Below are 14,958 nucleotides of genomic sequence, written 5' to 3'. Positions count from 1 at the left end.
AGGATAGGATTCTTTCCAGGAGGGAATACAAATGGGCACAGATCCCACCGTGTAGAAAAATAAGGCCAATACCTTTTAGCTGTCACTCTTTTCAATAGTCAGGTGAGAGGGAGATAGAAAGAAAGGGCCAGCTTATACAGTACGCATGGCAGGCACACCCTGGATTATATTCATTTTTACTTCAAAGCTGCTGTAAAATATATTTTTACTATTTTTTGTGGAAAAAGGCATAATACAGTCCTGTGGAAGGGGAAACAGTGTTCTCTCAAATTATTTTCTTTACTGAGAATTAAGTAGAAGTCCCCTTCTCTCTGAGAAACTGTGAGACACTAGAAATGTCTCTCCTCCCACCTCAGTCGCTCCAAGGAAGCAAAGAAAAAACCTAACATAGCATTATCCTACATTTTATACGTTTGAGTATACTACCAAATAATTGTCCTTACTGCATAGTATTATGGAAAATTGAAACAAAATGTATACCTGGGCTACTTGATTCCTTCTATGGGTGTAATTAAGTCATCAAGTAACATAGTCATCACAAGTATCTGCTGACATTTAGGTAACCTCCACTAACTCTTTATATATTAAGGCCTTGCTTAGAGTAGTTCCATTCCCAAGGAAATACACAGTGTACATTAAAGGCACATTTAGGATTCAGTCAGCTAGCATAGAAGCCTTAAAATCGGAAATGAGTAGAACTGGGTTTATAATCTTGTTGAAGATTATAAACTGGGAAGTAGCCAGTGCTGAGGTCAGTTGAGAGATGTTACTGAGTTGGATGACAGGGTAGGGTGAGAAACAGGGTTCACGACTAATGTCTGGCATAGGTTCTTCCTTCCTAAAATCCTTTATTCCTTTGTGAATTGTTTAGGTAGATAATTCATTAGTTTTGAACTCTGAGATTCTTTAGGTCAATCCATTTGGAAGTTTTTCTTTCAATAACTCCTTATCTATGATAGAAAAAGAGAACAGGGAAAATAAAAGCAGCATGTCATTTTGTAGTATTTAAGTCATGTTCAGAATTTTCCTTAAATGATGCTTATGGTTTTACTTTAGGTTGCTTTCTTTTACTAAACCTATTAGCTTAGTGTTCCCCAAGTCTTTGACTGATCATCACACTGGCTAGCAATTTGAATTCCCCTTCTCTGACTTCCAGTGGCTCTGTAGAAGGACTTCAAGGATGCTCTGTTGCATTTGTATAACACAGCTTTGCAGGTCATGAAGCGTGCACAGGTGCATCATTTCTTGTGAACCCCAGAACCACTCTGGGAGATGGACAAGAAGATGTTATTCCCACTGTAGAGGTGGAAACACTGAGACCCAAGAAATGCTGTCACTTGCCTCTGGAACTTTCTCATATGGTTGAACTTGGAATAGAACTCAGACTTTCCAACCTTTAGACCATTGTACCTTTCACTAAACATTACAACTAGGAACTTCATTGAGGTCTCTGAGTTACTAAAAGAAAGGCACAATGTTATTTCTTGTCCACTGTTTTCCTAGGAACTGACCTATAATTCAGGAAAGGTTGAAGATATTAAGAGGAATACGTTTTGTATTCCTATTTGACATGGACTTGGGAATAAAGATTTATTGTAAGGGCTGTAATGCAAATTAAAGATGTGACTTTTGTTGCTTCTTTTTTTCTTCTGTGCTCTTATTATTTCATTGTACTAGAATGTGACTGTACAGAATCCTGGGGTGGCTGCATCATGGAAGAAACAGGGTAAATATCATTATGCATGATTTTAACATAAGCTTTTTGCTAAAATTGCTGCATGTAATTTGACATAATCAGGTACTGAGCTTTTAGACTCAGCACTTAGTAAAAATTCAATAGTTAATTATCTGATATTTTAGAATGGAAAGGAATAAAGTTAATTTATTTTATACTCTTTTATTTAATGTTAATGATAAAAGTTTTCTTTATTTCTACTTTTTAATCAACCCTCAAAGAAGAACATTATTAAATGCTTCTGAATTTAGTAGGAGCATTAATTGTTTTAGTACACTTAGAATAATAGCTGCTTGTCTACCTGAAGGAGTCGGTGAAAACCTAGTCATCAGTTTGCATTTTAAGAAACTTGTCAGTAGATACGTTTACAGTAGTAAAAATTGTTCTATACTGCTTACATAATGAGTAAGGATTTTTTTATTAAGACAGATTTATTTTGTCTAAATAAAGTAGCTTTCTACTGATGGACACTGGAACATTCCCTCCCATCTCTTTCCTTCTCTGGCTCCTTTGGGAACTAGAGCAGCCACCGCAGAGCTGCCATTCCCTCAGTGAACCAAGACCTGGAAACTGCCTCTTCCCCAGGGACCCCTGCCCCATGGGAGCTGCTGCCTCAACATCTCCTCAGCTAGAGCCCATTCCTAATAGTAGGAGGCAGTTTCCACAACCACGTGCCTCGCCTATGTTTTTTCCTATGCCAACTACCTGCCCAGTAAATCGGCTATTTCTGGTCCTAACCCGATCCCGCTGAGCCCCTTGCCAGAAGCCCTAACTTAGCTGTACAAGCAGAATCCCTTCCTGTCTTGCACCAGACCTTTACCCAAGTCCAGATCATGGGGAGAAGACATGAGGGTGTGAAGGAGTCAAGTCTTATCCCTGCTACTTGAGAACACATTTCAAGGAAATGTACTTTAAACTTGAAACAGTTTGCTTCCATGGTCCTGTTACTAGAATTCAGTAATATTATGGGTTAAACAGGCATTTTTGAGGACTGCTACAGGAAGGTAACATCTTTTATAATATTGGTTCTGTAGAGAGATACTTTCTGTGCTGTATTCTCCCAATTTCTAAATGAGGGTTTGGACTAGCTATCTACAGGATGTAATAAAACCATTTAAACAAAAAAAAAATACTTTCTTAAGTTAGCATTTACATATAGTTCTTTTCACTATCAACTGGCAGATTTTACCTCCTTCCTATATACACCAGAATACATTAATTTTTGTATTACATCCTAGAATAAGTGGCCTGTCCCTCTCAAATCAAGAACTATTACAAATGTGTCCAAGAGATCAGTGTGTATGATTCAGTTTACCCTTGACCATTTGTATAATATTCCCCTGTGTACTTACAGTTTTGAAATTATTAATCACAAAGAGGCTCATATTTATGTTAAGTCATGAATTTCACATGTAGTCTTTGAAATTGAGAATAAGGTATTATTCATGCAGCTCACCTTAATTTTGCTTGTATGCATATATATATTTAGTGTATATATGTTATTTATTATATAGTATATATGCACTGAAATATTACATATATTTTATATAGACAGATATCTCTTTAGGGCCTTTTTTTAAGATTTATTTTTTTATTTATTTCTGCTCCCCTCCTCCATTCCCCCTATTGTCTGCTCTCTGTGTCCATTCTCTGTGTGTTCTTCTGTGTCTTCTTGTATTCTCATTAGGCAGCTCCAGGAACTGATCCTGGAACCTTCCAGAGTGGGAGAGAGGCGACTACTCTCTTGCGCCATCTCAGCTCCCCTGTTCTGCTATGTCTTCTTATTTTCTCTCCTCTGTGTCTCTTGTTGCGTCATCTTGTTGCACCAGCTTTCTGCGTCGGCCAGCACTCCTGTGCAGAGTGGCTTTTCCTGCGTGAGGCGGCATTCCTATGCAGGGCAGCTCTCCTGCACAGGGCCGCATTCCCACATGGTCCAGCTCGCTGCGTGGGCCAGCTTGCCCTCACCAGGAGGCCCTGGTCATTGATCCCTGGACCTCCTATATAGTAGACGGTAGCCCAATTGGTTGAGCCACATCTGTTTCCCTCTTTTGGGCTTTCTTGTTAGTCTGTATATGTTTATGCTTGCATTATATAGACTTTAATAAATTGACTCCCATGACTTCCTCCTCCAAAATAAAATCTAGTAGGTTCCTGAGCTCCTTTTATTCAGGGCAGAGGCACAAAAGTGCTGCTTTTAATGAGACATGGCAAACAAAAATGACCATATTTAAAAATCCAGCCTAGATGAGCCTTTCATAAACTGCTTCAAGTTAGGTACACATAAACGCTTGACTGCTGAGGAAGATGTAACCTATCACCCATATCTGAGATTTTCTGTTTTTATAAAGTTCTACCACATGTATTTATCTTTGCATTTTGAACCTAAGTGCCTTATAGTGATTTGTGACGATTGATGTAAATGATCCAGAGTGAACATTTTGCTCTAGTTCAAGGTTTTAATTTTTTTCTCTGATGACTGCTTTTGGTAAATTAGTTACATAATTGATTCTTTGTTTCTTTAGGGTTTCCCATTCCCGAAAGTTCTCAAAGTGCAGCATTTTGGAGTACAGAGACTTTTTACAGAGAGGGGGTGGAGCCTGTCTTTTCAATAGACCAACAAAGGTTAGTAACTTAGTGTAATTATTTCTTCAGTGTTATACAGTGGAACAGTGCAAATATTAGAGGTTGTCTTGGAAAGCAGGTTAATCAGATTAATCAGATTAATCATTCAGATTAATATTTAGTTGCAAAATGCTTTTTCATGTTGAAGAACCACTCTGGGAGATGGACAAGAAGATGTTATTCCCACTGTAGAGTTGGAAACACTGAGACCCGACTAAGTTGCTTGCCTCTGGAACTTTCTCATATGGTTGAACTTGGTATAGAACTCAGGCTTTCCAACCTTCATACCAGCATACCTTTCACTAAACATTACATCCAGGAACTTCATTGAGACCTCTGAGTTACTGAAAGAAAGGCACAATTTTATTTCTTGTCTACTGTTTTCTTAGGAACTGACCTATAATTCAGGAAAGGATGAAGATATTGATTAAGAAGAATACATTTTGTTTTGTGAGACTTTCCCTGCTGGACCTATTTGACATAGACTTGGGAATAAAGATTTATTATAAGGGTCCTGTTTAAATGAATGACAAAACCATAGTTCCAATGTTCTGAATTTCTGGATTTTCAGTGCTAGCAGCATCTCTCAAAAATGCTGCCTACCAAAACCAATCAAACTTCGATTAAAATATCTTCGAAAATTTCATTTTAGAGTTCTACACACTGCTAAGAAAAGTGGGTTAAATAAAGATAAAAAGTTACTTTATCCAGTTTTTTCTATAAAAATTCCTTTTCCCTTTGATATTCTCTCTAGAGCCCTAACTATGAATTTCTTAGCTTTTTTTTCTTTTTTTTAAGTTTAAGAGTGTTCTGCTCTTCCATACAGGAAGCATTACTATATCAGCTGACCAAGAAATGGCTCAAAGTATTTAGAGTCTACAAATACATATGTATTTGTCTTTACCCAGAGTTTTTCAATTGGCCTTTCATCAGAATTGCATGTAGTTTTACAATCTCTTATCCCCATTTCCTTAATCCAAAAACTCTGAAAATTAGAAGTGTTTTTTATGAGTTTACAGAAAGCACTTTTGATAGTAAAACTTCTCCTGAACTGAAAAGTCTTCATTTATTCCTCTTAGTGTAAATATTCACAAGTCTTACCACAGAAATATTAATGTGTTTGTTATAGCCTCAGGGCTATTACATAGACATGGTAAATGCATCATATATTTCTGAAATCCAACAGTGTCAGAATTCTGAAGCTCATTGGCCATAAGGCTTTTGGATAAAGGACTGTGGACCTACTATATAGCATATTTGGAAATGAAGTTACTCAACAGACAAAAACAGGATTACTGCTAATTAGCAGATGGTATTTTACATTGTGCATTTCATATGTTAAAATATGACTTCATAAGTCAAAAATAGTTGATGGCTATACAAAATGGCTGATACTCTAAATTTTGAGGAAACAATGAAATGTTCACATTTAAAAAAAATTAGTGACCTAATGTGCATGAATGACAGAATTGTTTATTTCTCTACCCATAATTAAGGAATGCTACTCTAGTCAGAAGATTGATACCTGAAATCTGTATGAAATCTCAGTGAGGCTACAGAATAAGAAACAGGAATTTTAAAGTGAATTTGTATCATTAAACTGGGTTACCTGCCTTTCATGGTATTGATTTCAATGCAACAGAAATCTGACAGCTTCATAGTTTGTTTGTTTTTTAAGGGTGAAATAAGTTATAATGAGTGAATGTGGGCTGCTGGCATTTTTGAATTACAGCATACATGGCTAATTTTACGTACCTGGGAGCTCACTAGCTATTTATAAGCATCATGCCTGAGGAAACAACAGTTGTTTGGAAATGTTAAAGTTTCTAGTATGTATGTAAGGTCCATCATTAGATTTCTGAAATTGCCTGAGTAGGAAGATGATTATTCCAGTAATTTAGAAACTAAATACAAAGGACTATACATCTCTAAAAATTGATAAAATTGGAATCATTTTTCAGTTTAAACTACATATTTTAATGATTTAAAATCTTATGGAGGAAGCTGATGTAGCTCAGTGGTTGAGCACTGGCTTCCCACATGCTAAGTCCTGGGTTCAGTCCCTGGCCCTGATACTTCAAAACAAACAAACAAAAAAACCTATGGTTTGTAGTGAAATAGTTTATATGTACGTGTCAAAGGATTGATGTTTTTTTCAAATGCTTTAGTTTACTGTGCTTTTGAAGGCAGGCATTATATATTATATATGATACACATATTTTTCTGAGCTTTGGGAACCTTCCCAACTCTGTTTTCTATCTGGTTTAAGACTGTGACCCATCTCAGGATGGAGGAACGTTGTCCTAAGAATGAAACATAGCATTTTGCTACACAGGAGACCTGATAAAAACCCAAGTCCTGTTCTAGTCTGTCCCTCCCTTTTCCATGTTCCTCCTATAAGCTGATCACAGAGATTATGACTGTTGATTTAATTCACTGGACTTTCCCAGAGGAAAAGTCCCACCTAATTAACCTTGCTTCCTGTGGTAATTTTCTCTTCATGGAAGTGGGAGGAAGATCAGGTCTTACTCAGAGAGACTCAGTGGAAGGCAGTCCTTCCTGAGGTATGTACTGCAGCTGGGGAAGGAGAGTCTTTCTCCCTCTCACACTTGTGGCTCCAAGCCTTTGGACTGGGATGTGCTGTTCCAGTCTGCACACAGGCGAGGTGGTAATGCACATAGAAATCCTGCCCTAGGCCATTCAAAATAGGAATGTTTCTCCCAGTCAACAGTCGCTACAGATCTGTAATATAGTTAAACTGATAAAAAAATTCATAGTAGTGGAGGGGGGATTATCTCTAGAAATTTGACTCTGCCATTGCTCCAGGACTGATTGAGAGATTTCTTTACACCCATGCATGTGTCCACACATTTACTTAACATGTGTCAGACAGTGCACATTTCTCTTCATTGAGAATGATGGGCATGGATTTCCAGCAATTTTTTTTCTAAATTTATTTGCAATTACTTGATTGTATATATCACATTGAACTGTGACTGAAGCATATTTATCTTTTTGATAATTTTTGTATCTTAATCAGCTGCCTTCAGACGAGGCAGCAAATTAGGTAATTCTGAGTCTCATTAGCAAAGCATTTTAGCTCCATTAGCGAATATGAAAAGCGATCTATTCCTCTTGACAGCTTATCTCCATAAAATGTAGCTCTAATGCTAGAGTTCATCTCTGAAGCCCACCACCAACCAGGCCAAAACTGCCTGAGAATTCTCCAAGACAAATTACCCAATTTCATTGTCTTTTAGAAATTTGTAGAAGTATTATTAATAAATGAATATCCCACAAGGCATTGTTTATAAGAAGCCCTACCAGCAGATCACTGAAGAATATTGTATGATAGCTGATTATAGGACCATGTTTGTGGCCCTGGTAGTGTGTTGATTTTCTGTGTAATTAAAATGGTTTTCCTTTCCTTTTCCAATCTCTTCCAGCTATTTGAGCCCACTGAATGTGGAAATGGATATGTAGAAGCTGGGGAGGAATGTGATTGTGGTTTCCATGTGGTAGGTATAAAAGACCTTCTCTTCCTTCAGCACAACTCTCACTCAGAACAAACAAGAATGGTATTAGCAAGACATCTGTGCTATCACTCACTGTGCTCTTACTGCCTTCTTTCTGATCTTCTGGCAAAGACACGTTAGAATTACTCATGTCCTTTTGGTCTTGTCTGAAAACCTGATGGATTTAATCAAATTTCCTACCTCTTTAAAATTCATAGCTTATAATCATCTCAGACAAGCTTTACCAAGTCATAACACAGTTTTTCCATGTTGGGTATTACTTTTATCTTTATGAAACTAGATTCCGTATTAAGCATATTGTATACTAGAGCTAACCACGGGTAGAATGTCCACTGAGAAATGAGTATAAGCCTTTGGTAGGGAGTCCCTATCATAAAAGATTATATTCTGCAGAGAACTATGGTAGGAAAGAATCTATCATTGCTTAAACAATTAATTCGTTCCTAAAATGTTCGCTTACTATTATATGTTTCTTCGTTTGGATTATATATAAATCATGTGTAGAGCAAATGTTGAATGACCAGCAGGCATGGTTTCTCACCTATTCATGTGAAGTGTTTTCTCTAGGAATGCTATGGATTGTGTTGTAAGAAATGTTCTCTCTCCAATGGGGCCCACTGCAGTGATGGACCCTGCTGTAACAATACCTCATGTCTTGTGAGTTTGCTTACATCATTTCATCTTTCTATTACTTGCTAGATTAGCCAAAAATATCATGTATAAGCAGTTGAATAGCTTGTCCAAAGCTTGTTGGTTGACAGTATGCCTATCAGCCTGGCAATTTTGTAGAATCTATAAATAATCTAGCTAAAATCTGTGGGGTCATAACATTTGCCTTTGCTATTGTTCTCTATGTACAATCCTATGCCCTTATCCTCCAATGGCTTCTGAAGAAAATATACAGCTTCCAGAATAAACATTGAGAGTTGCCTCCCTGACACCAATGAAAACCAAATTAAATTGTTGAATAGAAGAGGGACAATTCCAGTGGTGTTTTTAAAATAGAATGACCTACTTACAACATTTTTCTTTGACTATCCTAATTTATTTTAGACTGAGCATAAAAGCCTAGTGCTCATATTTCACATTTGGCATTTAAGTCCTCTATAAAGGCAGGAAAGCTAGATAAAGAAGTAATATATATGTTCACATGTGTACATATAAGGTTTGTGTGTGTAGACATATAGAACCACTTTCATCTACAGAGGCCTCCAGTTAATTTTCAGAGTCATCTTTTTAAGCCTCCTTTTTCTCATCTATAAAACCTCTACTATTAGTTATAACTGTGAGATTAAATGGTTTTGTTGTTTTCTTTAATACCAAGGGATGTTAAGCGTTATGGTATTCCAGAAGATTCTGGCTTAGCTTATACTTGCTTTATGTTCCCGACCAAGGTTATAAATTGCTGGAGGGGAATAAGCTGTTTGCTTCATCTTTTATCTACCCCCTTCTCAGGCAAACAGAATGCTTTGTACATGGTAGGCATTCATTTGATACCACTGAAGGTAAATGATAGAAAGTCTGGTGTTCTGCTATTTTGTCTCCAGCCAAACCCAGTGTTTCTTCTTTACCTAATTGCCATCACATTGCATTCCGAAAATAATACTCTTTTAGACAGTGGGTGTTGAAATCTGAATATTTACTGCCTTGGTAGATGATTCATATTTAGTATAGAGAGTGGCGCCTGGACCTGATTTTTATTCTGCACCTATCTTGCTAATTCATAAGAAGAGTGTGGTGAGGTTTATGAGAGAGTCTGTGGATTGTTGGGGACTATAAGAATGCTGTGTTCTTGAAATATTCATTAATCTTGTCTCTAACTAGCAAATTGTTGAATTGCAGTTTCAGCCACGGGGGTATGAATGTCGGGATGCTGTGAATGGATGTGATATTACTGAATATTGTACTGGAGACTCTGGCCAGGTATGGCAAACTGAATTTTAGGTAATATATTTTTCTTGTAAATACATACTTTAAGGCTTTCCATATATATTACATGTTGTGAATATGCTTTGTTTTTTGTGTGTTTTTTTGATGATTTGATTTTGCTTTGTTTTCTAGCAATTTCTAGCTCTCCATTCTGACTTTAAGGAAAGTTTTTTTAAATTTTTATTTTGAACCTAAATTTTCTTCAACTTTCCCTTGGATAGATAGTTCCCTTTACTTGACTTATAGCCAACTAATTGGTTTTTCTTTCTTGGTCCCCATATCTAAAACAGTTCATTTGTGCTGTACTGTTTTCAATCATTTTTAAGGCACAAAACCCTTCCTTTAAACAAAATTTTGGATGGAAGTCCGATGTAGAAAGCGGACACCAAGCAGCACTGCCCTTGCCCCTCCTCACATACACGGCCCTGGCTGCAGAGACTATATGCGTTGGCCTGATTTTCTTCACATTACAAATTTTCTAACACTTCAATTAATGTTGCCTTCCAACGTTCCTTATTTACGTAATTCTTTGCTTTTTAATGATATCATATTAATTAAGTCTTTATTTGTCACTCAAAATTTGTTGTACTCCTACTGTGTGTCAAACACTGCTATAAATGTTGGGATATTATTGGAAACAAGACAAGTCCTTGCTCTTCTGGAGCTTTCATTCTTCTGGGTGTAGAAAGGCAAGTGAACAAAATTTTTAGGTGGTAATAAATGCTAAACACGAAATAGGGCGATGTGAAAAGAGTGATGAGTTGGGGCCTTTAGGGGCGATAAGGTGCATCCTCCAGGAGCAGGTGGCATTTAAATAGAGACATAAATGAAAAGAAGGTAGTTAGAAAACAGCAAGTGCAGAGGTTTGGTTTGTTCAAGAAATTGAATGGAAGCATGAGTAGTTGGAGAATAGTGGAAAAGATTCAGGGGGAAAACCAGAATGAGGGCAGGTAAGTCCCAGTGTTAAGAATTTTGCATTTTATGTTACCTTCATTTTCATTCTAATGTTATGGCAAAGGCGTTTTCCCATATCCTTACACAGTCTTTATAAATAGCTTTTCTGTGATTTCTTGAGAGACTATCATGTGTATCAGTTGACTTCTGTACCCAGTGGTGAATGATTAGATTGTTGACAGTTTTTTACTTAATTTGAAAGTGAACATTTTAATGCATTTTTTAAAGGTGTTCTTTGTTCAGGTTTAGTTCTTTTGGATAAAGTCTTAGAAGTGGAGTTGCCTCTAACCAGGTGTTAGAGTTTCCAAGGAGCTCTCAATAAATAAAATTAGAGGTCAAAATATCACTTTTGTTATTGAAAATGACTAAGCTGAAGCCATAGCTTAGTGTGAGGGCCATATGGACTTCTTTATGTAACAGCAGGTTGCTGACAGAATTAAGTCTGGAATGACCTCTACCTGCAGAAGCAGACTCTTGCACAATTTATAGCATGGAGGAGCAGTGGCAAATGCATGCTTGGGAGTAGGCTCACTCCCAAGAGAGAAATGGAGAAATTGAGCCAGAATGCCCAGTTATTCTTTCCGAGCATCTCAGTCACTCACTTCACTTCCCCAGGGAGGAAGTGATGAAAGGAACAGAACAGAGAGTAGGCAGAGTTAAACTAAGTAAGTTCCCTTCACTGGGAGGAAACGTGAGGAGAAGGAAAAAAAGATTCCCAATTAAACTTTTTGGAAGTACTTGATATGTATTATCTGAAGCTCAAGTTAAATGAACTCTTTTAAGGATATAGTATAGTGCAATAGGTACAGGCTATTTTCTTTTGTGATTTCATGCACCATCTAATTCTTACACTCAAATATGTAAAATAGTTTTTTTGTAATTTTCCTATAATGTAGCGATAGAATATAAGAATTGTGGGTTCTGTGTTTAATAACTAGTGTGTTAACAAGCCTTATAAACTGTTTCACAGACTTATATTTTGTTTTGTAGAATGATACTGTTTTTTTTATTTTGAAAGAAGCTTTAAATTACATAAATGTTACATCAAAAATACAGGGGGATTTCCACATACCCTAGCCCCTCCCCATCGCATACTTTTCTCCATTAACAGCTTTCTTCAGTGTGGTACATTTGTTAGAATTGATGAACACATTTTGAAGCACTGCTCCTAACCATGGTCTATAGTTTACATTATAGTTTACACTTTGCCCCGCACAATTTTATAGATTTTGACAAAATGTAAAATGGCCTGTATCCATCATTGCACTATCTTGCAGAACAACTGCAGTGTCCCAAGAAGCCCGATGTTCCACCTATTCTTCCCTCTCCCTCCCCTCAGAAGGCCACTGCCTTTATATCAATGTTCCAGGGTCTTTTGTTGCTAGAATAATATGTCTACTTTAGTCCAGTTATATTCCCCCCTTAAGTTTGTAACCATTATATCGGATTTTGGATCTGTGTATTCAGCCCTTTCAAAAATGTAGTTCTTACATTTTAACTATTAGCTCTTGAATTACCATAGAATTTCCTGGAAATAATGCTTTTATAATGAGGGCTTTATGTGTAGCCTATTATTCTTAACATCAACTAAAAAGAAAGTTTAACTTCTTATCTTATATGTCTAAGGTGAAAGTTGTACTGTTAATTTCTCAATGGCATATTGGAATAGCATGTTCTTTTACTAACAGTTTCTTAACATGACTAGAATGAACATGAAATAAATCATTGGAGTAGAAAGTTAACTCCTCAAAATATTCTTTTATTCTCTAAGATTCAGTGAACTTTTAATTGATGTTAATAATGATTAAGAAAATGGATTTCCAAGAAACTGTGTTTCTGAAAATTGGCATTTATAGGCAACATTGTGACTTTATCTCTTTTACCTTATCAGTGGCTTTTGGCTTATTTTTTTATGAACTTTTTTTTGGAAATAATTTTAAACTACAGGAAGTTGTGAAAATAATACAAAACCCATGCAGAGAGCTCCACCGTACCCCCAACCAGTACCCAGCTCCACACTTTTTAGTATTTTGTCACATTTGCCATATCATTCTGTCCATCTGTCTAGCTACCTATTCATCTATTCATCTATTTTACAAAAATTTGAGAGTAGATTGTATACATCATGCTCTTTGAATACTTAATACTTTCATGTACTTTTCCTAAGAATGAGAATACCACTTATGTAACCATTGTAAGTATAATTGTCAAGTTTAGGAAATGTGACATTGACACAAAGCTTATAGTCTATCTACCAATTTATTTATATGTCCCAATAATTTCCTTTTGGGCATTTCTTCCTCCTTTTGGCTTAATTTTGGTATCAACATTTACTGATGCCTCGAAGCTACTTTTAAAATTCATAAATTTACAAGAGAATAAATAAAAACCTTGTGCATTTGAGAGAAATTTTTAGCAAATCATACTGGGTAATATAGTAAAGATATTTTTGAAAAAATGTGAGAAATCATTTTTGTTAACACTCTGAAATATGTTGTCTCAATGGGCAGTATAACATAGTTTAAAAAAGGCACATTTAAATGCTGTTGTACTGTTGAAGCCTGCCTCAGGCAAACCATCCTGCATATCATAAAACTGGTGCCTAAAATGGCACTTAGAGGCTGAATCCAGAATAGACTACAGAGATTTATGGTTCTCCTATTTTAAGACTTCAGAGAACACAAGATGTCCCATAATTTCCTTTATTAAACATTTCAGTGATAAGCAGCTGGCTTTTATTAGCCTAAACTAAAAATAATTTGATTAGAAATCCTCTCTCATGTGGCTGCAAAAATTTATAGAAGGGCTTTTCCCCCCTTTCATTAGTGAAGAAGGTCCCAAATACTTCCTTTTTCTTGAAACATCACAAGAGTGAAATATGACATTAATTTTAAACACTAACATGGCTGTTTTAGTATAAAAATTTCTTTCGTATTTCTGTTCATGGTGGTTGCTTTAGTTTTGGAGTAAGCGAATATTGATGCTAGTTGATTAATGAGATAATGATGGTGTTTCAAGTGGATTCTGATGCAAGTGGAAACAAGGATCTCTGCTTTTGCGTGATTGGCACAGTACTTCTGGGTTTTAGTACTGATAATTTCATCCTTTGAATACACACTATCAGGTTCAGTGAAAAGCTGTGGTACCTGAAAGCTTGTACAAGAGCCAGTTATTCTTTAGAAAGATGTGGAGCCATAGTCTTTTATCTTGAAGTATTCCTTAGTAAGTTTGTGCTCCTTTGCAATGCTAAATTAGTTCTATTTGTCTGTAGTGGACTTGATAAACAGCTTGGAATGTGCAGAATAGAATAACTTAATCGTATCTGAATGGCTCGTTCATTTTCTCAGTGGACCAATGGGAATTGAGCACCTAGGACATGCCAAGCATTGTTCTAGGTGCTGAAGAGGCAGCAGTGACCAAAGTACAAAATACATAGATTCTCTGCCTGCGTGGACCTCACGTTATAACAGGGATACAATAAACAAACAAATAAATGAAACAGATGAACTGTCAGTTGTTGATAAGTGCTTGGGGGAAGAAAGAAACAAGTGATGGAGTGACAGAATTTTTGCCAGCATGGGAGGCGCTTGTGGTTTGAAGAGCCTGGTTAGAGAAGCCCTGTCTGAGATGATGATATTTGATCCAAGTCCTCAGCGAGGTGAGGAAGTGAGTCATGCAGAACTCCTGAGGGTGGAATCTTCCTAGGCTGAGGGAAGAGCGAGGCTGAAGGCCAGGGGGTGGCAGCATGCCTGGCATGTTCCCTTGAAGTCAGATGAGCCCCAGGAGAGAATAAGTCAGAGAGACGATGGGGTGGGGTGTGTGGGAGCAGATCCCAGAGAACTTTGAGGCTGGTGAATAAGTTGGGAAGCCCCTGGAGAGTGTTGAACAGAGGAGCGACATGATCTGATTTATGTTTCAAAGGGATCTCTCTGGTAGCTGTGTAGAAGGCAAGGAGAATAGAGTGGAAGCTGGGAATCCCTGGCCATTGCAGTACCCGGGCAAGAGGAGAAGATAGCTTGGACAGAGCTAGTGTAGATGGTAGCCTTCAAACTCAGGTTGTGACTATATTTTTTTGTTTGTTTTCTTCTTCTTTATTTTTTTAATGTTACATTCAAAAAAATGAGGTCCCCATATACCACCCAACCCCCTCACCCCACTCCTCCCCCCATAACAACAACCTCC

General features: G+C 37.0%; 1 protein-coding gene across 4 annotated transcripts in view; it reads left to right on the top strand.

Moving 5' to 3' along the window:
• The window catches only part of ADAM23 (ADAM metallopeptidase domain 23), a 173,997-nt gene that overhangs the window by 126,601 nt on the left and 32,438 nt on the right, over nt 1-14,958 (top strand). For all 4 annotated transcript variants that reach the window (XM_058300285.2, XM_058300284.1, XM_058300286.2 and 1 more), the window contains exons 14-18: nt 1,678-1,726; nt 4,258-4,357; nt 7,804-7,875; nt 8,461-8,550; nt 9,736-9,816. In XM_058300285.2, the coding sequence (XP_058156268.1) occupies nt 1,678-1,726; nt 4,258-4,357; nt 7,804-7,875; nt 8,461-8,550; nt 9,736-9,816 (392 nt within the window). The remainder of the gene's footprint in view (nt 1-1,677; nt 1,727-4,257; nt 4,358-7,803; nt 7,876-8,460; nt 8,551-9,735; nt 9,817-14,958) is intronic.

This window comes from Dasypus novemcinctus, chromosome 7 (genome assembly GCF_030445035.2).
Source record: "Dasypus novemcinctus isolate mDasNov1 chromosome 7, mDasNov1.1.hap2, whole genome shotgun sequence".
Taxonomy (NCBI): Eukaryota; Metazoa; Chordata; class Mammalia; order Cingulata; family Dasypodidae; genus Dasypus; species Dasypus novemcinctus.
The sequence above is the reverse complement of the archived record's forward strand: the minus strand, read 5'-3'. Positions and strand labels throughout refer to the sequence as shown.